This window comes from Mercurialis annua, linkage group LG6 (assembly GCF_937616625.2).
Source record: "Mercurialis annua linkage group LG6, ddMerAnnu1.2, whole genome shotgun sequence".
Classification (NCBI taxonomy): Eukaryota; Viridiplantae; Streptophyta; class Magnoliopsida; order Malpighiales; family Euphorbiaceae; genus Mercurialis; species Mercurialis annua.
In genome coordinates this window covers 41,449,973-41,474,767 of record NC_065575.1, presented here as the reverse complement: position 1 = coordinate 41,474,767, position 24,795 = coordinate 41,449,973, and the positions used below count along the sequence as shown (strand labels likewise).

General features: G+C 39.4%; 3 protein-coding genes across 3 annotated transcripts; all 3 read right to left on the bottom strand.

Moving 5' to 3' along the window:
• Window positions 1–145: 145 nt before the first annotated feature.
• Window positions 146–12,500, bottom strand: LOC126688132 (protein PALE CRESS, chloroplastic). Its single transcript, XM_050382728.2, has 7 exons — window positions 12,237–12,500; window positions 12,037–12,107; window positions 11,667–11,861; window positions 10,997–11,083; window positions 1,262–1,312; window positions 811–990; window positions 146–661 (listed from the first exon to the last, which is right to left on the bottom strand). Exons 1-7 carry the CDS (start codon window positions 12,391–12,393, stop codon window positions 428–430), a joined length of 975 nt encoding a protein of 324 aa, XP_050238685.1. The 5' UTR covers window positions 12,394–12,500; the 3' UTR covers window positions 146–427.
• Window positions 7,869–9,209, bottom strand: LOC126653755 (uncharacterized). Its single transcript, XM_050347694.2, has 2 exons — window positions 8,795–9,209; window positions 7,869–8,712 (listed from the first exon to the last, which is right to left on the bottom strand). Exons 1-2 carry the CDS (start codon window positions 9,206–9,208, stop codon window positions 7,975–7,977), a joined length of 1,152 nt encoding a protein of 383 aa, XP_050203651.2. The 5' UTR covers window position 9,209; the 3' UTR covers window positions 7,869–7,974.
• Window positions 12,501–14,118: 1,618 nt separating the features above from the next.
• Window positions 14,119–23,583, bottom strand: LOC126686762 (mediator of RNA polymerase II transcription subunit 33B). Its single transcript, XM_050380991.2, has 12 exons — window positions 23,057–23,583; window positions 22,394–22,504; window positions 20,745–21,092; window positions 20,206–20,528; window positions 20,024–20,115; window positions 19,152–19,512; window positions 18,398–18,608; window positions 17,406–17,520; window positions 17,149–17,310; window positions 16,149–16,806; window positions 15,752–15,958; window positions 14,119–15,409 (listed from the first exon to the last, which is right to left on the bottom strand). Exons 1-12 carry the CDS (start codon window positions 23,341–23,343, stop codon window positions 14,295–14,297), a joined length of 3,990 nt encoding a protein of 1,329 aa, XP_050236948.1. The 5' UTR covers window positions 23,344–23,583; the 3' UTR covers window positions 14,119–14,294.
• Between the last annotated feature and the right edge of the window lie 1,212 nt (window positions 23,584–24,795).

Genomic DNA, 24,795 nt, shown 5'->3' with positions numbered 1-24,795 from the left:
ACTTTCAATTAGTGATCCAAATTGCAAAAAGTAAGTCTATTTCGATTTATATAAATTAAAAATTCATGTTAAAATTATAAAATACGCTTTGCATTTAAACCTAAAATAAATATAGCTTGAACCTGCGAAATTTGCAAGATGGTAATAGAATAATAGTAATGCCAAAAATGATTTAAAATGTTTGATGTGCACTAATACAGGCAGCCACATAGTTCAAATACACCGTTAATGCATATACTACATACAGCACTAAGCAGTAAGCACACTTGCTTGTTCTACTTATTTCTAATATCCTCACCATACTACACTCTATCACCAGAAATAAAAACTGGCAGATATGAAAAACTCCAAATGCCGCTTGTGTCGGGGTTGGAGGGAGGGATGGTGATCTATTTGAACTAACGACAAAGTTGACCAAAGTCGTTACCTACCAATTCAAATCAATTGCTAATTCTAGTAGATCCTCTACCATTTTTATAGTTCTCTGCTTCTCTTGTTGCTTCAATTTGCTTGCGACAGATTCAGGATCAAACCCTTCAACATTCTGTGCTTCAATTTCTTCAGCCCGAACTTCCCGGAGCAAGGAGTCTACCTCTCTGACAAAATCTACTCTCAAAAGAACATCATCTGTTTCTAGGGGTGGTCGTAAGGGTCCTTGATGCTGATGCAAAATAATAGTTAGTCATTTCAATTTATTTTAGCTTACAAAATACCAATTATATAGTAAATATGCAGAAAACAAAATTACCGGTTGTGTCAATCATGAACTTCAATTACGAAGTAAAGCGAAATTTGTATGGTTCACTGTACCTTATCAATGTCAAATCCTGCAGGAACAAGAATGCTAAATGGATCCTCCCGTGGAAATATATCAATCATGCGTTTCTTGCATTCTTTCAGCCATCCTTCACCGTCAAAGCCATCATGCATATTTAAAAGATCATTCAGCAGTCTCATAGAAGGAGAAGCCTCTTGTTTTAATATCTCCATCTAAAGTGCAAGTAAAATACTATATTGTGAATTACACCTCAAAAGGCAAAATGAAAGCCAGAAATACAAGCAGCTATTGCTGGGGTCTGCAACTCTGAAAATTTGGCAGTCCTCTAGGAGGAATGGTATTATTGTAATATTTTGTTCAGGAGTTGGCTTCAAGGGACTTATATTTTGGCTCTTAATGAGTATAACACCGTTTATAAAGCACAATGTCTGAGTTAAAAATGATTCCCATCAAAAAGTACTTCTAATTTGAATGAGGGCATACCTCAACCCTTCTGTATAAAAGATCGAGGCTTCTGATAGCATCCTTTTCCTCCTGAAAAGACGAACCAACGGATGCATCAATATGCATGAAGAAATGGCCATGTACCTTTCCACACAGAGACACATAAAATAATGGAAGGGCTCAAGTTTTATATTGGTAATCAGTTCATCATTCATTATTTAGGTTATGTCATGATGGATACGCAGTTGACCCCAGTACATATAGTCAAATGAGTATAGTAGACAGCAGATACCAAACAGCTGTCATTAGTCAGTAGACGCAGATCCTAGCTGATATGATCTTGGGAATCCGGAAAGATTGGGATTGACTTAAATCCCTATTTTCCAGCATGAGTCCGAATTAAACACAATCACAAGAAGATGACCTCGAGTCAATTACCGAGAAAGGATTCTATATAAGTAGACCGAAGACCAAAGGTAAACCCCAATTCATTCTCTTTAAACTACGTCATTTATCATTGAACCTTACAAGGTATCTGACTTAGGCATCGGAGTGTGGTCGGACACAACGTCCGACTCATTCTAACCTGTGTTCGTGATCTCAGGTTGATAAGAGAAGATCCTATCATTCGCAGAACCATCATTTGGCGCCGTCTGTGGGAAACGATTTGTTCTTTCCTAAAAATCAACTAATTTTGGTTCTACGAGCTGAAACAAACTCATGGACAACCATGATGAACCACCACCACCTGGAGTCGGAGTCAGAGATAGAGAGATGGCCGGAGGCAGCAATCCAACTCTGTTAGCAAGAACAGACGGAATGGTCTTTCCCCTTCACCCACCTCCGACGGGTCCTTTGAGGACAAACACGGGAATCCCAGTGGGAATCGGAGCCGCAAGTGCGAGCATCACACCACCGGTTTCCATACCCGGGTCAACAGCAGGGCTGATGGGCAGAGGAGCGCAACTACCCGGAACTAGTCAGGTATTCCCTCCTTGGAATTATTATACACCGCAGAATATGTATTATCCATCACCCCTGTATAATCAAAACGCAGCAAGTTGGCCACAGACGTATACCCCATGGGGTAGCCAGTACCACCAGGGATATCAAAGACCCACCGCACCGATTCCTTTTCCGTCCCTAGACGCAGAAGGAACCGTCACAGCGGTAACAGCTGGATACATTCCACCATATGTACCACCAGGAGCCCAGCTACCACCGCTCTACCATGAGGCGGTGCTGAAGAGCTTTAACGATTTCCAAGATAGACTGATTGGAATCGCGAAAGAAAAAACGGTAGAAGCAGATAAAGCACCAGCTCAGAGGAAGCAACAATCGGAACCAATCCCAAGAAGGCAAGACAAAGACGCACGGAAAGATAAAGAAACGGCCCCCCGGCGTGTTCTTACTGCTCCACTCCCAGGAGACGTGGGAAAAGAAAAAGAGAGGAACGACGCACAGCAAGGCGAAAAAACAAGGGATGGAGAAGTTCCGAAGAAGCAGAGAGAATACGTAGACCTGGAGAAGGAAGAGGGAGAAGGCAGACGGAAGGAACGAGACGCAGAAAGCCACTCTTCAAACAGAAGAAGGGCAGTTGGGGAGAAGAACACTCTAGATGAGAAGATTAAGCATGCGATGAGGAAGTACCAGAAGGATAGCTACGAAGACGATGAAGGAGGAGATGATTTTTCACCACTGAAAAGGGAGGTATTAGACGTGAGATTCCCTTCTCGTTTCAAGCTGCCTGCGTTCGAGCCCTTCGATGGGACCGGAGACCCAAAAAGCCATATTTCAAAATTCAAGACGATAATGTTACTTCAGGATGTTTCAGATCCGATGTTGTGCAGAGTATTCCCCGCCACCCTCAAGGGATCAGCGCAGAAATGGTACCTCGGACTGAAGTCCAATACCATCGGAACGTTTGCAGAATTGGCAACGGCATTCAAAGGGCGTTTCCGCACAAACATCCCGCTGCAGAAGAACTCAAGTGACTTACGGAAGTGCAGACAAGGTGAAGGCGAGACGTTGAAAAACTTTGTAGAGAGATTCAATAAAGAAGCAGTCCAGATAGAGCACCTAAACCATGATACAGCCATAGAAGCCATGAAGATGGGAACTAGGTTCGAACGACTGAGAGACAAGATCTTAATGAAAAAGCCTTCCACTTTCCAAGAATTGATGGCAATAGCACATAAGTATGTGGAACTGGATGAAGCAAGAAGAACGCTGACAAAGCAGTACGAAGAGGATAAACCGGAGAGATACCGCAGTAGAGGAGGAGACGACAGGGCACAGAGATTTGGAAGAGGAAACAAGCCATTTGACTTCACGCCTTTGAATAGAGCACCAGTGGAAATATTCAGTTGGATGAAGAACAATAGGGTCATGTACAATGCACCCAGGAAGTTACACCCAGACAAAGAGAGAGATAAGAGCAAGTATTGCAGATTCCATGAAGGATATGGCCACGACACAGATAGGTGCTGGGACTTGAAGCGGGAGATAGAACAGCTGATCCAGTCAGGAGTGTTGAAGAAGTTTGTACGTACAGAAGGAAGTACAGAAAAAAGGAAACCAGAACATATGGAAAAGGAAGAGGCAAACAAAAGATTCAAAGAACCTATGGGCGTAATCAACATGATAGAAGGAGGGGAGCCCTATTCGAAAGCACAGAAGAAGAAGATACGTAAAGGCGTGTACTCGATAAGCACCAGAGCATCCGCAGACGAGCTACCGTTGGTCACCTTTGGACCGGAAGACGGAAGACATGTGCAGGAACCGCACAACGATGCGCTAGTAATCAGAGCATTGATTAACAATTTTAGAGTGATGAGGATCCTAGTGGACGAAGGAAGCGCGGTTAACCTCCTTACTTTGCAAGTCTTCAGGGGGATAAGGGGATCAGTAACGGATCTCAAGCAGGTTTCTGTGCCGTTGGTTGGCTTAGGAGGAAAGCCTATCAGACCAGAAGGGATGGTAGAGCTGGAGATAATTCTGGGAGAAGCAGAAGAAGGACCACTGAAGACCATGACAGCAGTTTTCAACGTGGTAGATATCCCGTTGGCATACAACGCCATTTTGGGAAGACCTTTCCTATACCAGTGTGGTGCGGTAACCAGCATCAGATGGCTGACACTTAAAATTCCGGATGAAGAAGGGATAGTAACTGTGAAAGGAAGCCAGTTGGCCGCACGTGAATGCAACTTGATCACCGAAGAAAAAGGCGAAAGTCTGAACATCGAAGCGTTTCCTGAAGATCCAGAAGAAGAAGAAGGAGATAGGAACGCCCCAGTAGGCAACATGAGGGAATTCCAAATCACCCAGAAGAAAACAGTGATGATCGGGACAGAAATACCAGAGGCCGTGGCCGTAGAAATCAAGAGTGTATTGCAGAAGAACGGGGACACCTTTGCCGCAGAGGCCTCTGAAGTGGTAGGAATAGACCCAGCGATAGCTTCGCATAAATTGACTGTTTACAAAGAAGCCAAACCGGTAGTACAGAAGAAGAGACGTTTCGCAGAAGATCGAAGGAAGGTCATAGAGGAAGAAGTCAGGAAGTTGGAGGCAGCCAAGTTTATAAGGGAGGTGATGTACCCGGAATGGGTTGCTAACGTCGTCCTGGTGAAAAAAGCAAATGGAGGATACCGCATGTGCGTAGATTTTACGGATTTAAACAAAGCATGCCCAAAGGACAGCTATCCGCTGCCGAATATTGACCAGCTGGTAGATTCAACAGCTTGCTATCAGCTGTATAGTCTCGCAGACGCTAAACAGGGTTATCATCAGATACCAATGAACGAAGCAGATCAGGAGAAGACAACTTTTACTACCGACTTGGGAACGTATTGTTACAACGTCATGCCATTTGGGCTGAAGAACGCTGGAGCAACGTACCAACGACTGGTGAACTTCATGTTTAAGGATCAACTAGGAAGAAACATAGAGGTCTATGTGGACGACTTGATCATAAAGAGCAGCACACCCGAAGAGCACGCCAAGGACCTGGAAGAAACTTTTGCGGTACTAAACAAATTTAACATGAAGTTAAATCCGGAGAAGTGCGCGTTCGGCATTAAAGCCGGGAAGTTCCTGGGGTACTTAGTAAGTCAGAGAGGCATAGAGGCAAACCCAGAAAAGATTCAAGCCATCCTAGACATGGTAGCACCGCGGAGCATCAGAGAAGTCCAAAAACTAAACGGAAGGGTAACAGCGTTGGGGCGATTTGTCTCTTCGTCCGCAAAGAGATGTCTCCCCTTTTTCAAGCAACTGCGCAACATGAAGAAGTTCGAATGGAATGAGGAATGTCAGAAAGCTTTCGAGGAATTGAAAGTCTTTTTGACCAGCCCACCGTTACTCAGTCGCCCAAAAGCAGGAGAAATTCTGTACCTGTACCTATCAGCAGGTAAAGAAACAATCGCGTCAGTACTAGTAAGAGAGGAAGAAGAAGAGCAGCTGCCTATTTACTACTCCAGCAGAACGTTGAAAGGCGCAGAGATAAATTACCCGACAATTGACAAGTTGGCATTAATGGTGGTAGTAGCAGCGAAGAAGCTACGGCCATATTTTCAAGGGCATACGGTTATCATACGCACTAATCAACCTTTGAGGAAGGCATTGCAAAGACCAGAAACGTCGGGAAGGATGGTCAGCTGGTCCGTCCAGTTAGGAGAACATGATATACGATATGAGCCGCGGAAAACGTTGAAGGCACAGGCACTTGCAGACTTTGTGGTAGAGATGACGGAGAAACCAGACACTGAAGAACCCGGAGAAGCAGTTACTTGGAACCTCTATGTAGATGGAGCATCTAATGACCTCGGAGCAGGAGCAGGAGTTGTCTTGGAGGGACCAATGGGAATAACAATCGAGTACGCAGTACATTTGACGTTCAAAGCTACCAATAACATGGCAGGTATGGTATCAATCTATCGTTTAAATATACATACCATTTATTGCAATAAACTAATAGTACTGCAGAATACGAAGCTCTCATAACAGGACTGTCAATTGCGAAAGCAATGAAAACCGAAGTCCTACGAGTCCATAGCGACTCCCAGTTAGTCACAGGACAAATAGGAGGACAGTTCCAAGCAAAGGAGGCCAAGATGGCGAAATATATGGAGAAAGCGAAAGAACTTTTGAATGACATAGAGAGATTTGGAGGAGAATGGGAAATCTGCCCCATACCCAGAGAAGAGAACACGGCCGCGGACGCAATCGCCAAAGCAGCAGCTGCAAAGAGCCAGCGTTTCATGGAGATGAAAATGACAGAGGAGCGTTCGACTTCTTCCGTAGACACGGAGGAGGAAGTATTACCCATAGAGGAGGTAGACACCTGGATGCAGAGACTATTGGCATACCTAACAGAAGGCATTCTACCAGAGCAAACCGCTGAAGCCGCAAAAGTAGTTCGACAGTCAGCGTCATACTCAGTCCTAGAAGGAGTACTCTACAGGGCATCAGCTACGCACCCATGGTCTCGATGCTTGACCAAGACAGAGGGTCTATACGTTCTGCAGGAAATCCATGAGGGGATCTGCGGAGCCCATGAGGCGTCCGCAGCCCTGGTTAGGAAAGCATCTTTACAAGGATTCTACTGGCTGTCAATGAAGAAGGACGCAGAGGACCTAGTACTTAAGTGTGATAAGTGCCAAAAGTTTGGCGCAGTAATACGAACACCCGCATCTGAGCAACACCCTATCGGTAGTCCATGGCCATTCATGACTTGGGGCGTGGATATACTGGGACCCTTCCCCCCAGCGCGGGGACAAGTAAAGTTCATCGTGGTAGCCGTAGATCATTTCACCAAATGGGTGGAGGTAGAGCCAATGAAGACAATCACTACGGAGAAGATCCAAACTTGGCTATCAAGAGAAGTCATGGGAAGGTTTGGCATACCACATTCCTTAGTCACTGACAACGGAAAGCAATTCGATTGCCACAAGTTCAGAGCATACTGTGAAGGGTTGAACATAAAGCTGAAGTTCACCTCAGTAGAATAAAGAAGAGACTTGATGATCTGAAGGGGAGATGGATTGATGAACTGTACAAAGTCATCTGGGCGTACCGCACCACACCCAGAAAAGCCACCGGAGAAACCCCCTTCAGTCTGGTGTATGGCGCAGAAGCTGTATTACCAGTAGAAATCGGCATGCCCACATTAAGAGTGCAAGTTTTTGATGAAGAAAAGAATGAAGAATCCATGCGGTTATGTCTGGATCTTTTGGAAGAAAGAAGACACCAGACAGCTGTGAAAGCGGAAGCATACCGAAGGCAGATGGCTAGATACCACAATGCCAAAGTAAAAGGAAGAAGCTTCGTGGTAGGAGATTTGATACTCCGGAAAGCTGAAATTGGTAAAGGAGCAGCAGGAGTTGGTAAATTAGGAGCCAATTGGGATGGGCCATTTCGAGTCGTAGAGGTAGTAGGAAAAGGGGCTTACAGAATCGCTCGCCTAGAAGGGCAGATTCTCCCCCGAACATGGAATATTAATGACATGAAGAAATATTTCCAGTAGATGTATTTGCTATCATTCTCAAATTTTAATAAAGCATGGCATCTGTTATTTTCCCTTTAAAGTCTAAATGGCATCAATAACCACCAAAAGTAACAGTTCTAAAAATAGTGGGCCAGTTCAAATAAAACATAAGTACCCCAAAAAGAAAGAACTAAGAAGTTTTTGTCCAAAAGGCAATTACAAAAGAAAGCTAGCTTAACAGAATAAGTATGTAAAAGAAAGGCTTCACTGCCTACACCACTTCCTCCGCAGAAGGTGCAGTCTCTGTGACAGAAGCATCTCCTTCTCCAGTAGACAGCATTTTATCAGGAACATCATCCACGCCAAGGGCATCTTCAGGAATAACTTCAGAAGGACGCTCAACCAAAATAGAAGAGTCAGCTGTAGGGAGCTCTTCGGCAACCTCCTTTTCAACATCATCTGCGCTCTTAAGGGCCGCGGTCTCAGAAAGAGGAGGCTTGTCGAATACCAATCCTTCATCAGAAGTTGATGTGGCCCCAGACGTTGAACGCGGCGTTAGAGGCGCAGAAGCAACCCTCTTCTCCGTAGAAGCATCTACAGGCAACTTCTTCTTAGCAGCTGTCTTCGCCATGACACGCTGACCCAAGGCACGGAGGTCAATGGCTAAGAACTTCCCAATGTCGTAGTCAGGATAGTCTTGACGAACCACCCCGACAGCAGTAGCACAGAAGTCGGTTAAACAGCCAGAAATGTAGGCATTCACATCTTTTCTATTCTCTTTTTGCTCAGACAGCAACCTATCACGGACCCGTTGCACCTCCAACAGAGAAGCGTCACGATCAGCAACTTTTCGCTCCAGGATTTTGCCTTTGTCAACAGCCACCTGGAGAGAGTTTTTCAGCTTCTGCGTTTCCGCCTGCGCAGATTGTCGCAGAGACGCAAGCTCTCGTTCATACTTTTCCGTCAGGTGATCATTCTGCTGACGCAGAAAGGAGACGCCTTGAACCACCTAAATAAATAGTATATAAGTCACGATAGCAGAACAAACAAAGTAAAAAGAAGAGTAAGAGATTAACGAAAGAGAAACTTACATGCAGCAAGGAAGCATCAAATTTATCAAAAATGTCATCAACAGGCACCTGCCTCCACGCATCCATATCTCCACTCAACTGAAGAAACTGGGAGTACAGACCAGACACCTCCGCGTCATGAATTGAAGCAGATCCGAAGTGCTCTTCAATCCAGGCACGGGGATCAGGACACAAATCCAAGTCAAGCTTCCGGCGTTTCGCAGACGCCTGTTTCAATCGGGTAGAGGGCTCAGGCACCTTCCTGGAGGAAGAATCCCCTTTCTTCATAGGAGGTTTGTTCAGTGCAGATCGCGACGCAGGCATTGTCTGAGAGCCCCCAGACGCAGTTGGAGTAGAGGAAGCAAGAGCAGACACAGAAGGTGTCACACCAGGCAACTCCTCCACAACAATCTTGATGTCATCTAGGTAGTTCATTTCTGAAGACACAGCAAAAGCAGATCAATACACATAACAAAAATTACAACAAAGGAGAGATTAGCATACCCTTTTCAGAAGAACTTAGATCCATAAGTGACGCAGATTCGGTAGGTTCGTGAGAAAGAGATTGGCTACCCGCACTAGGATCTGGGGATCCACCAGAATCGTCCACAAGGGGAGCATACTCAGGAAACAAGCGGGCCAAGTAATTGTTAACAAGGTCAGGAGCATTGAAGCATTTGAGGCGCGCAGCACCAATAAGCTGTTCCAGAAGAAACAGATCTTTCTTCGGAGGTTTAGTAACAGAAATTGGCAAAGGTTTGTCCAACCAAATAAGGGGAAAGGAAGCAAAGGCATTTTGATGACCAACACAGAAGAACAAATTCTGCCAACCCTTATTGAGTTTAGGAAGACCAGCAAGCAGACGCTTGCCACGAACAAAAGGAAGATAAAGGTAAAATTCGTTGGCTCGCCGGGAAACATTGAACACTTCGGCTACTAAACCTAAGGTGGGAATTAGACCTTTCTGGTGAACCAGTTCAGCAAACGCACACAGCAACCGGATTGCATTTGGATGAATTTGTCCTAGAGGTATTTTGTGGGTAAGAACGAAACCGTGAAGGAAAGGAGTGAGGGGAAAACGAAGTCCACCTCGAAACTGTTCTTTGTAAACAACAATACGATCGGTTTCAGGACGATAGTTGGCACTAAAGGAGGGATCACAGGAATGCAAGGTGTAATCAAAAGGAATGTCGTATGTCTCGCGTATACCAGTAAGCATGCTATCATCAATTTTAGAGGTAAACTCAATTAAATCCCTACGGTAATCTACAGTGGTCCCAGAAGAAGGAGTGGCAACACTAGAACGGGTGCGAGTCATGATACGAAGAAAATAAAAATAAAAAGGAGAAAGAAAATACCTGGTAAAAATGGAGAGGACGATCGCCACAAAAAAGAAAGAAAGAAGAAAGTAGAAATTTGCAAGAAAGAAGAAAACAGAAACTCGTTAAAAGGAAAGAAGTAATGGGAGAGAGAAGGAAGAGAAGCAGTTATAAGGAAAGGTAAAAAAAAAAAAAAAAAAAAAAAAAAGAAAGACACGTGGAGATGGGAGAAAGCATGAGGAACGGAACGGACGGATATTATTTTGATTTTCAAAATTTTGAAATTTCAAAAAGTGAGCCACGTGGCATGAGGAAAGAATGATTACTTCGTAACTAAGGTTACCTTGCATTTTAATTACCCGGGTAGTGCTTCAGAACAACCATAAATAGTTGCGCTACGGAATAGAGAGGGGAGGGGCTAATGATGGATACGCAGTTGACCCCAGTACATATAGTCAAATGAGTATAGTAGACAGCAGATACCAAACAGCTGTCATTAGTCAGTAGACGCAGATCCTAGCTGATATGATCTTGGGAATCCGGAAAGATTGGGATTGACTTAAATCCCTATTTTCCAGCATGAGTCCGAATTAAACACAATCACAAGAAGATGACCTCGAGTCAATTACCGAGAAAGGATTCTATATAAGTAGACCGAAGACCAAAGGTAAACCCCAATTCATTCTCTTTAAACTACGTCATTTATCATTGAACCTTACAAGGTATCTGACTTAGGCATCGGAGTGTGGTCGGACACAACGTCCGACTCATTCTAACCTGTGTTCGTGATCTCAGGTTGATAAGAGAAGATCCTATCATTCGCAGAACCATCATGTCATAAGCACATTACTGACAAGTGATGACAGAATTTAAAAAAAAAATGTAGAAAATATCATTTACTGACATCACGTCGAGCAAGATCAAGGCGATTCCGTATGACCATTAGGACAAGTTCATCGAGTTCTCCTTTTTCAGCAGCTTCCTCAATTTTCTGTACAAAATCAAGGCCACCAACAGTCAGAAACAATCATTGTCCAGCAGGATTCGTTGTACTCAGAATGTTATGCTATCCACATATCAACAGGATGAGGGGCATACAAAAACAGGTTATAATCACAATCAACTCCACGTAATGTCCTTCATAATAGGAAACACCAAGGCACAAGCCACTACAAAAGATCTTTTCTCATTTACAAAAGTTCCCATAAACTCTTAGATGTACAGCACAAAGCAAACTAAGAATTCAAAACGCCAAATTGTGGCCCTATGCTGTTAAACTAGACAACATACTTTTCGCTTTCTGAGTAAGCGCCTACTTGATACTATTTACCAAATCTACAGTAGTTTTACTGTGGCATATCTCTAACTCATATTTAGTTTAATGTCCATCACAAGTCAGATGAACTTCAAACAGCCACCTGAGGTATATATGTTCAGCTTGTATAACTTTCCAAATAAATTGCACATTACAAACATATAGCAACTCCAAAAGATTAAATATCGCCCTGTTCATATCATTACAAGCATATATCAAATGTTGCATATGGCATCTTCAATAGGTGATAAACATTTACCTCTTCCACTTCTTCTTCGGCTCTGATAAAGGTTGAGATCAGTTTTCTCGCTTTCCTGACATCTTCTTCAGGATATCCCTTCAACCGCAAGCCAATTTCCCGATACTCTTCAACCTTTCTTTCTTCTTCTTCATCTTCCAGCCGACGTAGCCGGTCCAACTCCTTAGAATTTTCTCTTTGTTGTGCTTGCCATTCCTAAATGTCAATACCAACTTTAAAAATGGGAAGACTAACAGAGTTCCTATCTTCAAAAACATGCCATACATGCGCAAACCAATGTCTCAAATTCAATAACCACATAAACAGAACCAAATTAATTGCCTGCCTATGAAAGCAAATAACTAATAAAATTTTAAATTTATATGCGTACATCATCATAATACTCCTCAGGCATTCCTTCAACCAGTGGCTTTCCTTCCTTGCTTATACTTCTCCTCAAAACTGATCAATAAAAAAAAACAAACCCACAAAATTTAAACCGAAAAAACAGAACCCAAAGTCAAAAAGATTATTTTTTTCTAGTTTTAATTCAACTTGGGGAGCAATTTAAAAAAACAAAAATTCACTAACCTGCACCAATTGGCCTTGTTGGCGCAAAACAGTGAAAGGTGCCAACACCAACACAAGTGGTGGCATATAAAGAATATGGCAGTAGAGGAGGTGCGCATGTTATCGGTAGAGGAGGAGGTGCGCGTGTTAGCGGGAAAAGCATTGCCTCCATGAGCATGATAACGTGTTTTTACTGTCACATTACCAAAACCCACAAACAGTAACTGAGAGAGTTGATAAACGAAATGAAGACGGTGGTAGTTTGATAAGATGGCTCTTCAATTATTCCGTATTTCGTTTCTCACCCCACTATATTTTAAAAATCTACAATTGCCCCCCAACTTATCTTTCCATCTTAATACTCTTTCTATTCCATGTAGACATTTTTAATTTGCAAACAGGAGAAATTCTTAGATAGACAGAGTCTACCACGTCATCCGTAAATTAAGCCACTCATAATCCAACACCTCATTAAAATGATGGCAATATCATAATAATTGTGCAATAAATATATTTAAATTTTAATGGTGATATTACGATATTGCCATTATTTTAATGAAGTGTTAGATTATGAATGGTTTAATCTACGGATGACGTGGTAAAAAATATCACTACCTATTTTCTTTTTTCCAAAATAATCTTGAACTTAGTTTTAGTGATTTGAATTAAAAAATGTATTAATACTACCAATATTATTGTTAATATTTAGTAAAGATATATTATTAATATTTGACCACTGGATCAAATAAACCCTTAACATTTAAAAAGGTGCAATTAAACCCCTAACGTAGTAAATCGTATCATATAAGACTTCGTTCTTAATACTGTTCCAACCTCGGTCTATTTTTGCCAGCGGGGACTCATTAAGCCCGTAACGTCTATTTTTACCAATATGGACTCATTAACCCCCTAACATCTATTTTTGCCTTCGTTCATAACCTTTTTCGGGTTAGTTAAGCCCCTAACTTTTGGCCATTGGATCACGTAGACCCTAAATATTCAGAAAAGTGCAACTAAACCCCTAACGTCAGGAAAGTAAAAAAAATTTAATTATCATAAATTATTTAAAATTAAGAAATGACATGATACCACATTCTATGTAAACGCTCGCTCATATTTTTAGTATCCATCGATTTCGACATCATATAATTATGGTTATGTTGGACACATCTTTTTTTTTTCTTAACATAAATTTCTAAATTAATAGTAGTATTGTTTATATCATTTATTTAAATTACAAATATTTATTAATTATTTTATTAATTATGTTATATATATCTCAATTAATTACTACTCCATATATTAAAAAATTTACTGAAATTATTAATTAAATAAAAGTAATTGATTTTTTTTATAAAACTAAATAAGTTTGTATTTATATTTATTTGTAAAATGGCTATTATTTTAAGACAAATATTTATTTATGAGTCCATGTTGACAAAAATAATAGCAAGTTTACAAATGTTAATACTAAAAATAAATTACTTTACATTTAAATAATTTTTTGAAAATTAAAGATTTTTCATTGTTTTGATGTTGGTGGTTTAGTTGCACCTTTTTAAAACATTAAGGGCCTACTTGATCCAATGGTCAAACGTAAGGGGTTTAACTACTGAGTCCCCGCTGGCAATTCACGTTGGCAATTATAAAGTCCATGCTGACATAAATTGACGAAGACTAGAACAATGTTAAGAACGAGGGCTTATATGGTATGATTTACTAACGTTAAAGATTTCGTTGCATCTTTCCGAACATTAAGGGCCTACTTGACCCAATAACCAAACGTTAGGAGTTTTCCCTAATTTTTATCTTCATGGACGTTTGAGTAACTTTTTTCACTGAATTCCATATTTAGTAGGAAAAAGATTAGCAGACAAGCGCTACAACTACAAACATCAGGGCCTTGAACAAAAATCTGCAGATGTGTTATCCTACTTTGTTATATTATATAACCTAATCCAAATTTACAAGAGCTGTGATTTTACTGAATTTGTAAACTATGAATGTCAATTTTTTTCTCCTAAATATCAAAACTACTAGCTAGCTGACACTAATAAGTTAAACTGTCTTCTGCAAGAATCAAAATCCAGTTTCAATAATAAGTTCAGCAGCAGCGCCCATTGCGCCAACTCCGCCAAGTCCTAGCAAGACAAGAGCCAGCTCTTCCTGGTTCCATTGCCGTAATCCCTTGCTCAGCCGCTTCAATAAATCAACATCAACCTCGACAACCCACTTTGGCGTGCAAGCTACCATTAAGCTCAAAAAACCCGATATGTATGCCTGTGCAGTGGCCCAGTCACAGCCAAGCGATATTTTCCCATCTAATGCACTGGCAAGAAATTCTAAGTGAGACCCGAGGACCTTTTCGCGCCTCTTTGACGCCGGTGTTGAAGAGTCTATGCCCCACGCGAATGTTCCACAAAGCACGGCAAAGTATGCGAGTGCATAACCCACTAAGGAAGCAACCAGTCCGGATTCTCCACCTTGGTCTGATCTGTGGATTGATATAAACCAAGATGGTAAGGTCTCTTTGATTAAAGATTGAACCAAACTCGGTCCACCTGAGATCCAAACTAAAGAAGCTCCGAGGGATGCTGCGAGCCTGACACGCATCATCGCTGAAGCAAGAGAGACATGCCCGTATCTCATGCCGTATTTTGTCGTCTTCAATTTTTCTGCCGTCTCTCTAGGAATCCCGCTAGTTGCAATTTCTTTTACGGTCTCCATTAAAATAGAGAGGATTTTTTCTGTCATGAAAATGGCATCTCTAACTGAGCGATGCACTCTCAAGTACAGAATTCCGGGAGCAACAGGAGAGATCCCACCAGAGAAGTGGGAACCAAAGCCATGGCCTAAAAGGGCACCAACCCCTCCGTTGCTACAAATGTGAGGAGGACTAAAACCGAGAGTGGATGTGAAGCAACTTCTCAGTAGTTGAACTACGGCATCACCGTTATGGTGGAAGACAGTACTGGAAGCAAAAAACACAAGGAAGTCACTCCAGCGCTTTACCTTCTGGGTCCATAAGGCAGCTATGATGGGCATGCATGGCCAGGGACAACTAGCAGCAAGAGCATTCAAGGCTGGGCCAACCAGAACAAGGGACCGTTCAGATGCTTTATCCAGTCTATAAGTGATTGTTAGACTTACAAGGGCAGCTAATGGCAAAGGAAGTGTAGCTGGAGAGTTCCCCCCTGCAAGAGAAAATAATTTCAGAGATATGGCAATAATTTATTTTTTAAAATAAAATAAAATATATCCATGCATGAGCTTCAAATGATGAGATCTAAAGGAAATCGCTTAATCCCACCCTATATCGAGAATACATCTCTATGTTTGACAAATGATTGGAAAATTCATATTTGAACCAAAGAATAAAAAATTATGAATCTGAAAAATGCATATACATTAATACAATTAGCTATGATCACATTTGGAGCCTCAAACGGGCTTCATTCATCAAAAAATAGAGTTTCCATAACCCCGCCTGAAAAGTGAAAAACATAGAATTAAAGTTCATCTGAACAAGTACTCACCTACAGGAAGACTTGGGACATCAACACCAGTAGCAGATAGTATTTTCTTTATCTGTTGCTCAACAGTGGATAAATTGGCGGCAGGGCTAGGCCAATCAGTTCCATTCATAAAAGCTGGCTTCCATATACCCCTAGTAACCTCTGCTGAAAGATAGCTAACAATGGTAGCCAATGAAGCAGGTAGAAAATCGGCAAGATCTTTAAGCCCTGTGATAAATGGTATAGGCTAAAATAGTTAAAGCTCATGCATATAGTTCATATTTTATAGCTCAACATTTATTTCATTTCCAATCCTATTGTCATTCCCCAACTTCTTTTTAATTCATAATGATCAACTTGCGCCATATTTAAAATCTGAATTAGATGTAAGAAATAGTTTTAAGCACAGAATACAAACCTGTAGCCAGTTCACGAGGGGATAGTCTCCCGTGAGCACAGGCTGTCAAGGCAGCATCAAGAGCAAAAGGAATAGCCTCTAGGATATCCCATGCAGGTACTTGAAGTCTAACATAAGCTTCCTCAGCTCCCGATCCGGATGAATTAGTGCTGGCAGATGTAGCAGAAGTTAAAGGCTGACTACCTCTGTTTACTCTTCTGAACATCATGTTGAGGAGTGCATCAACAAGTTGGTGAACAGGAGTACCATGTAGACCAGAAAATGCAGAAGCAATACATTCTAGATGGTGCCGGTACCAGAGTTTCAATTTTGGAAAAGAATCTATATATATAGGTTCGAAAGATATGATCAAAAATTTCGAGAATCTTCTACGTTTGATGCGATCCCCAGGCGAAGTTCCAAAAGCTGCTAATTGGGAGTTCCGTAACAATAAGAGGTACTCCGGCCCTACTTGGGCTCCCACTGGTCCTTTATCACCTATCACATTTTCAAGGGGTGGATGATCAAACCTCCATAACCTCACCAGAAGTGAGAATGCATTGGAGAACACTGCATGAGAAGAAATTTCTTCCCCTGATGGCAGAGTCCATGAAATATTGGGAACACTAGACCCAAAGACCTCACAGATAGGCATTAATACACCTGCAAGCATTGGAACCTGGCAATATATGAGAAAAACATGAGATCATAGATAATGTGAGATTAAAATTAACATAAAATTTTAGAGACTTTCCCTTCAATTTCAGAGCTAGATACTCTCTTCAATATGAATGAATTTCTAACACTACTCATGTTTTTGCTGCATGAATGAATGTAAATGGCGTGATCCATTGGCTTTACATAGATGGACTAAGACAATAATTCTACAAAGATCATATTCCGGTTTACTTAGAAATGAACCAATTGTTATCGAACTCCCATTCAAACTTGCTCCAGTAAATCATTTTCCCCTTCCAATGAACAGTCAGTGAGAGCAAACATTATTGTTAAAATTACTCACCAAACCGAGCAAGGATAAAATCTGCACGCAATCTACAGATGATATTCCGACAAGAAGAACGTTCAAAAGTGGAGCATAATTAATCAAATGACTGTCACTCCCAGAGTAGTCTACAGGAACTGGGGGCGACAGCAACTTTATGATGAAAAGCAAGGTGTGTTCCTGAAAATAATAGGCGCATGATCAAGTCTACATGCAAAATTTTATTTTGAGATAAAGAGGAACAGTAAGAGAAGCTAAATGGCCTCCAAAGCAACCTGTATATTCCAACCGCGAACGAGAGATGCCCCACAGAGTATGGTGGCAGCAGACATCTTCTCATCGATGGAACCGCCGACTGCAATCTCATATACTTTCTCGATCTCTGGTAAGCTTCCATCAAATCCATGAGCTTAAATTCAGTTGCCATACTACTGAATAAAATATACTAAAAAGAGCATCTGATATACCTGACTCCAGGAAAAAGAATGGTATAACTGAAGACCAAGCCGTAGACAGGTGATTAGGGAATAGCATCTCCAGTTAGACATTTTGAAAATTTATTTACTTATTTTACTAGCGAATCATATTTATTACTGGTTTTCTGTAAAGATATTATAAAATAGAAAGCTGATCCATAATTCAAATTATTAAAGCATTCTAATTTAAAACATGCAAGCTGGCGGGATAATCAAAAACTGCACAGACCACCACAATGTCAAAAAAGATAAGTAGAATCCTTATCCCAAAGTATCCAGGTGTAAATTAGTTAATATTCCAAAAAGAAATTAAAATTTAAAATTGACAACGATCATTGTCTCATTATGTTGGAACTCAAGAAACTGACGTTTAGCATCTATTCATGAACTTAACTAGGGTATAGCCATAGTCAATGTGAAATAAATAAATTCAATGAAAAAAGCATCTCGGCAAATTTTTTTTGCTAGAGTAACATATGAAAACTCTTCGAAGGATGATCATAGGAAAGTCAAAATATAAACATCATGACAAATAGAAAGTGATTTGATCAACTGTACAAGCTCCACAAGTCTTCCTAATTGTGCATCTGTAGTGAATTTAAATAAATCATTCTTGGAGGCTGATAAAAAAAAAAAATCATTCTTGGAGGGATAGGCATTGGTTGCATCAGTATGTGAGGCCCCCAAGCTAATTCATTGTGGTTACCACATTACTACCATTCCTTTCCTTGTTTTAGTACCCGAGGGAAAAAATGTAATATAGTCATAAAATAAACAGCTAACAGTAATACCTGGAAGCAGGAGTTGCCACCAAAGTGTTTATCATCGGAGGGGTTAAAGGTGACCCCTTCATCAATGATGACCAACCAGGTACTTGGCCAAGAACACCACGAGATAGCTGGTTGGGATGTGCAGCAACATACCCTGGCCAAAAATAGGCTGATGTATCTATAAGTTTCCTTGCAATACAAGCCTCAACAATCAAGTGCCTCATGTTTCCAGCTGCAAAAAAAAAATGGAAAGAGAAGGATCAGAAAGCTCTAAAATTAAAGAATGAACCAATGTATTGGTCCAAAAGAGAAACCCCTAAAAATAAGCTGATAAATTACAATTCTAGGAAGACTGGAAAAGAAGTGCAAGAGAGAGAGAAGAAAGATCAATTCAACATCTGTGACCCTTGGAAGTAAAGAAACTGATGAAGAGATGAGGGGAATGAGGGGGTTGGTGCAGTTTCGGGTTGCAGGAAGAAAGCTTGTCAGTAGTAACGTCATCAAAACAAAGCATAATCACTCAGCAAATTCACCAGAGTGAATTGTTGGAACTCAAAGGATCCATAACTAAATTTACTTGCTAAAACAAAAAATAGATAAATGCCTATTCTGGAAAAACAGCTCAACAAAAGCTTTTCTATACCAAAAACTTTTAGTGGGCATCTGCAATAACGGACTTGTGCAATAACACCATAATAAGAACTAAATTATTTTTCTATCAAACTCAAAGCACCAATAGAAAGATTTTACAATGCTGAAGAACAAAATCACTTACAACAGTTGATGGGCATGTCGTTCATGCTTATGCTTTCATAATAGCCGTTAGTACTACTAATGCCTGAGATAAAGAGCATAGCTTTAGCAGCAGCTTGATTAGCTACTGAACTAACATACTGAGGAGGAGCCAACAAGCTATCATAATCACCCAGCAACTGTAAAGCTGTGATCAGACCCTTGTGACATTTTCCCAGCCCTTGTTTCTCTTTCACTTGGCTACTGGGGCCATGCTTAGTTTCATCCAGTAATTCACCTTCCTCTTCCTCAATAATATTAGCCACCGCAAGCGTCGTAATAGACAATAACATACTCAAGCAGGTATCAATGCGAGGTACAGGTCCCTCACTGGGATCCCTTTCCTGGGAGGCCGAATAAGTACAAAAGCTTAAAAAATAGATAAATAGATATAAGATGGTGTGCATATGTTGTAGGTTTTTCAAAGTCAAAGTACCATGATAAACTTTCACAAGAATATTGAAAATGATGCAACTTAGAGAGCTTGTTGCTAGTGTTTTTCTCATTTAACCAGACATATCAATGAGAAAAACTTCAAAACTGCCCAGCAAAGAAAACAAAAGGTTGACAAATACATTAGACCAACCAATCAGATAATTTCTCCTTTACCTATAGTCGATTGAAAATTAGATAACTGGTTGTTCTTTGCTCCGCATACAACAATATGTTTTACATGATTCACTAAGTTGACTTTTTATGCACTTTTTGTATGGAGCTTTCTATGAGAATTTAAAGCCACCAACTTTAAAAGAAAAAGGAAAAGAAATTTTAGAGAGAGATGGTTCCATATTTTTCCAATAATAGAATTCCCAGCTCGAAAAATAACTTGTAAACAAAGTTCATGTGAAATCCTACCCTTTGGACAAGCCGTAGAGCTGCAATCCATAAACCTAGAAAAGTATCATGCCATGTGGTACCATTAACTGCTTGCAATGCTTTTACAAGACCTACAGCATTAAGTCTGAATTAATAAAATAGCTGAGAAGATGATAACCCTTTTCAGGTTTAAGTGTCATAGCACAGTGACTGACTAGTACCAGTTAGACTTTCAAGAGCACTGATTGCTGGTACTTGTGAACCATCCATGATTGCATTTTCTAAAAATAGATCAACTGGAAGCCACAACACAGACCAACTAACCCCATGGCATTGACCAGCAGAAGATGTAAGTGATCCAGAAGACATGACAGAATGAAAGTTTTCAAGTGATACTTTTTTACGATCCCGAGGCAACGGTCGGCATGTATCAGATGTCAACTGCAGAAGTATGTCCGAGGTTATATGTTTCGAACTTCTCAATGCCGCAGAATTTGCTGCGAGCAGTTTCACTCGATGACTGAAGGCCCGCCAATGTGAAGGCCTGAGAAGTTCAACATTAATCACGGAAACTGAAATGAACGGTTCAATTTCTGTTACAGACCCATTCAAAGTTCAAAATATAACCATTTTTCAGTTTCGACATGCCAAGTCACTCACTATTAATCATTTTCTTAAATTTCTTGCAACAATGCTAATCAGATAAAAACGAGATTCAAAAGCACAAGCAAAAGTAAAGAAGACAAACAAAACTGCTTACATGTTTTGGCGTGCCAAGTAAAGAATCCTTGAGGTGACTTTGTTTTGCAGAAACTCTCCAATAAGATCGATTGCCATAGTGGAATTTAATTTGAGCAGTCCATCATGGTGTTCGTTTATTTTCTCACCGTAGTTCTTGTGACTGTCTATTTCCATATCTTGAGGGCTGGCTAGCCATATAGACTTCTTTTCTACGGTAAGATCCAGTAACCCTTCATCATCCAATGATGCATCAAGTAACTGCCATGTAATTGAAAAGACAAATGCCACCAAAAGAACACCAGGCTCACATACTTGAAGGCCAAATTTATGGGAAAGATGGAGAACATCATCTACTGATATCATTGTCCTGTAATTGCATAAGAATGCGCATTGATATTGTTGCTAAGCTATTAGTAAGAAGAGAAATGCACGGCAAATCAAGCTTGAAACAGTTGACCAATAATGTACAGTAATTACAAAGGTCTTTAAGGATTTGTATCTTATTCTTGTAACTGAATACAAGCTTCTAAAATGAGATAAAACTTATCCAATAATTCACTAATGAAAAGAAAATTTCTACAATAACAGGCTGTATCATTTAGGATAGTCTTGCTGTCAGAGAAAATGCAGTCATTAATTTATTGGAGTGAGACTACCATATAAAAGAGCCCAAACAGCCTAGTTTGAATATTTTCTCATTTTTGTGCATGGATTTGCAGTTCCTTTATCTCTAGACAATAATGTAGTACTCAAAGAACAGGTGAATATCAGCTAACGACCTATTAGACCATATAATTAATTACAAATTTTCTAATTCTGTAAGATGCTAATGATCATTATTGATAACAGCTACAAGTTGCACTATTAAAATGAAAACACCTGAGTGAGTCATCAAGTGTTTACTAGACGGAAAGGCTGTTTTCAACTCGAAACGCTTTTGCCAAAATAAAGCCTAAACAACATCTATGCAAGATAATAGTCTCTAACAAACAATCATGTCCAGTTGCAGAGTTCAGGCATAAGATTCCAATTTGGTCTGCATCTTTTTTGAAACCAAAAAGGGAGCAGTATCCGTTATCACACAAAGATGAAGAAGACAGAACTCGTTAACAGATTTACTAGATAATAGTCTCTGATAAACAATCATGTCCAGCAGCACACTTAGAGCATGAGACTTCCAATTTAGTCCGCCTTTATTTTGAAAGGGGAACATATTTCACGATAAAATCAACTTCCAAAAAAGGAGCCAAAAGCCCCAGCATTTCCTACTTGTCCGACAATTGTTCTTGTCGATGAGATAAAAGTAGGCAGTAGACAGATTAGTCATATTAACATCTGATAAAGACGCTTTCTCCATTCTTGAACAGACAAATAAATCTTTTTAATGCTTTGTCTAATGAAAGCCTCCTATCTTCCAATCAAATAAGAACGCTTCGGTCCTTAAGAAAGGAACCATATCCAATATCACACAAAAATGAAGTAGAAATAACTTATTAACAATGGATTGTAGAACTACTGGGAAAGGAGTTCCACCAAAAGCACCTTCAAGCAATAATGGAATTGCGAAATTTCAAATTACAAAATCTAACTTTTTAAAACAATCAATCTCATAAATCAGAAAAACTGAAAATATGGAAACTGTGTGCAAAATAAGAAAATGAAATTTACTTGGAATATTGTGGCCCACTGATTTGAGAAGTGTATGCAAAGGCATGCCTTTTAGCCAGTTCCATGTAAAGCCTGTATGCTGTTGGGTGGAGCTTCCTATTCGGAATCACCCTGAACCAGCGAAAAAAATGATCAAAAAATTACGAATAAGTAGGAATTGTTTGTACTTGGAGCACGAATTCAACTGAATTGAATACTTCTAAAATCATGTTAATTATGAGTGTGATTTCATTTTGTTTCAAAAATTTATTCAAACTTTTTTTCCTTTTACTTCTCCAAATATAGAAAGAATTGAATTGTTTAGCTATCACCTTTCCACACAAGAGAAAAAACAACACAAACAAAAAACAATGTTATTTTAAGGTTTCCTATGTTAAAAATGAAGTTCTGTATCGGAAACGCTAAAATTCTCTACACGCTCCTAAACAGGAAACGTTAATTGAATGAAGTGTCCGTGCTACTTAAATTATAATAACAATTACATGGAAACAATTCCATTGAAGTCATGAATTATTTAATTTGCATAATATAGTAAGTAGGATTATTAAGTCTCTAAATACAATGCTTACACTTTAAGTAGTTAATTAAGTGCATAAATAATTAAAACTAACAACAAAAATAATGAACTTAACAAATAAAAAGAGGGACAAAAAAAAGCCGTACCTAGTAGAGAGAAGAGAGAGCACAAGCACAGGAGAAGCAATATTAAACGACAAAGCTTTCTCAAGAAACTTCCACGTGATGGGCACGTGATTATCAAAGCAGATGTGAGAGACGAGCAAGTGAGCTAAGTCGGCGGACGGCAAAGCGATTCCGGCTGAGTTAAGAATAGAACTCAGCTGAATCGCCCATATCAACGGGTCACCATTCTTGTCCTGTGCAGACTTGGTGAGTTCCATGACCGAGTCCCATATTGGACTGCGCTGTTGACTCAGCAAACACGCCGCCATCTCTGTTAAATTTGTTTAATCAGACAGCAGATTTCATATCACGAAAAAGGACAGGAATCAAAATAATGATTGTGAATTTGGAACAGTGGAATCTGATTCTTTAATTTAGAATTATTATGGGAATGAAGAGTGATCAAATGGGGAGAGTCAAGGAGAAGAAGAAGCATAGAATAAAATACAATAAAGGCGGGTTTTTTCTAGTTTCTAACATTGCATGATTTGTTTGACCCAGTTTGAGTTCAACTTACAACTCTTTTCTATTTTCTTTTTCTTTTTTGTTCTCAAGATTTTCAATAAAAACCGAACCAATTCATTACTCCGATCCAAATAAAATTAAAATTATTTGGACTAAATTTTTAACGGAAATAAAATTTTATATAAATATAAATATTAATTTAATTTTTATTTTATGTCTTATAATATAATTTTATTTAGTTTTAAATTTATTAAATTAAACCGAACCGAATTATACTTCTGATAAAGAAAAATAAAAAGACTAAACTCAATTCCTTAAAGGTAATTTCGTTGGGAGATTTTTACTAACATGGCAGTTCCGTACTGTTAAATCCAACTATTTAAATATTGAGAAATTTAAAAAAATTAGAAACGGAGAACTAATTTTAAACAAACAAATGTTTCATATTTATAAACCTTCTATAAGTTTTGTTACACAATACACACTAATTCTTTTAAAGTTTTAAACAAACTCTCAGTTTCTAGACGTGTTAAATAAGAAAAGCGAAAATATCAACTTTACGTTCTACATTTATGTCAGTTTGATTGTATAGTCAATTTTTTTATTTTTCAAAAGTTAATTTAGTATTTTAATTTTAATTTTAAAATAAAATTAATTTATTATTTTATTTAAAATGTTTATAAAACAAAATTTTAAAACTAAACTTAAATTATATTAGTTTTGTCTAATATTCCATGATATATGCATAGTACTAGAATCTTATTTATTTGTTTATTTATTTATTTTGAGGAAGACAATCTTATTTATTTATAGTCTACCTGTTTCAAACAACCGACAATTAAAAAATTTACATAAGAGAGATTGTTTCTCAAATAGTACTTTTTTTGCATTTATGAGTAGTTATCATCAAACCTAATTAATTGTTTTTGTTATTTAATTCATATTTGTACGTTTTTACTGTTTAAAAAATTGAATCCGACTGATCAATCGGACCGACCAGTCGCATTTTATACATATTTGTTTCATAACGAAAATTTGACATAATTTTCATTTATACAAATCTGCGAGAAAGAATGTTTTGCTGCCAAATTTTCAGCTCTAGAACAGAGCAGAATGATCGGAAGAAATGGTAGCTAAGCTAAGTTATGCAGCTTGGAGTTATACCGTCTGCATAGAGAATGACTGTCAAGAGTTGTTTCTTGCTTTGAAAAATCCTTGTAAGTATATCTCCTATTTTGTTGATGTTCTGTCCGACA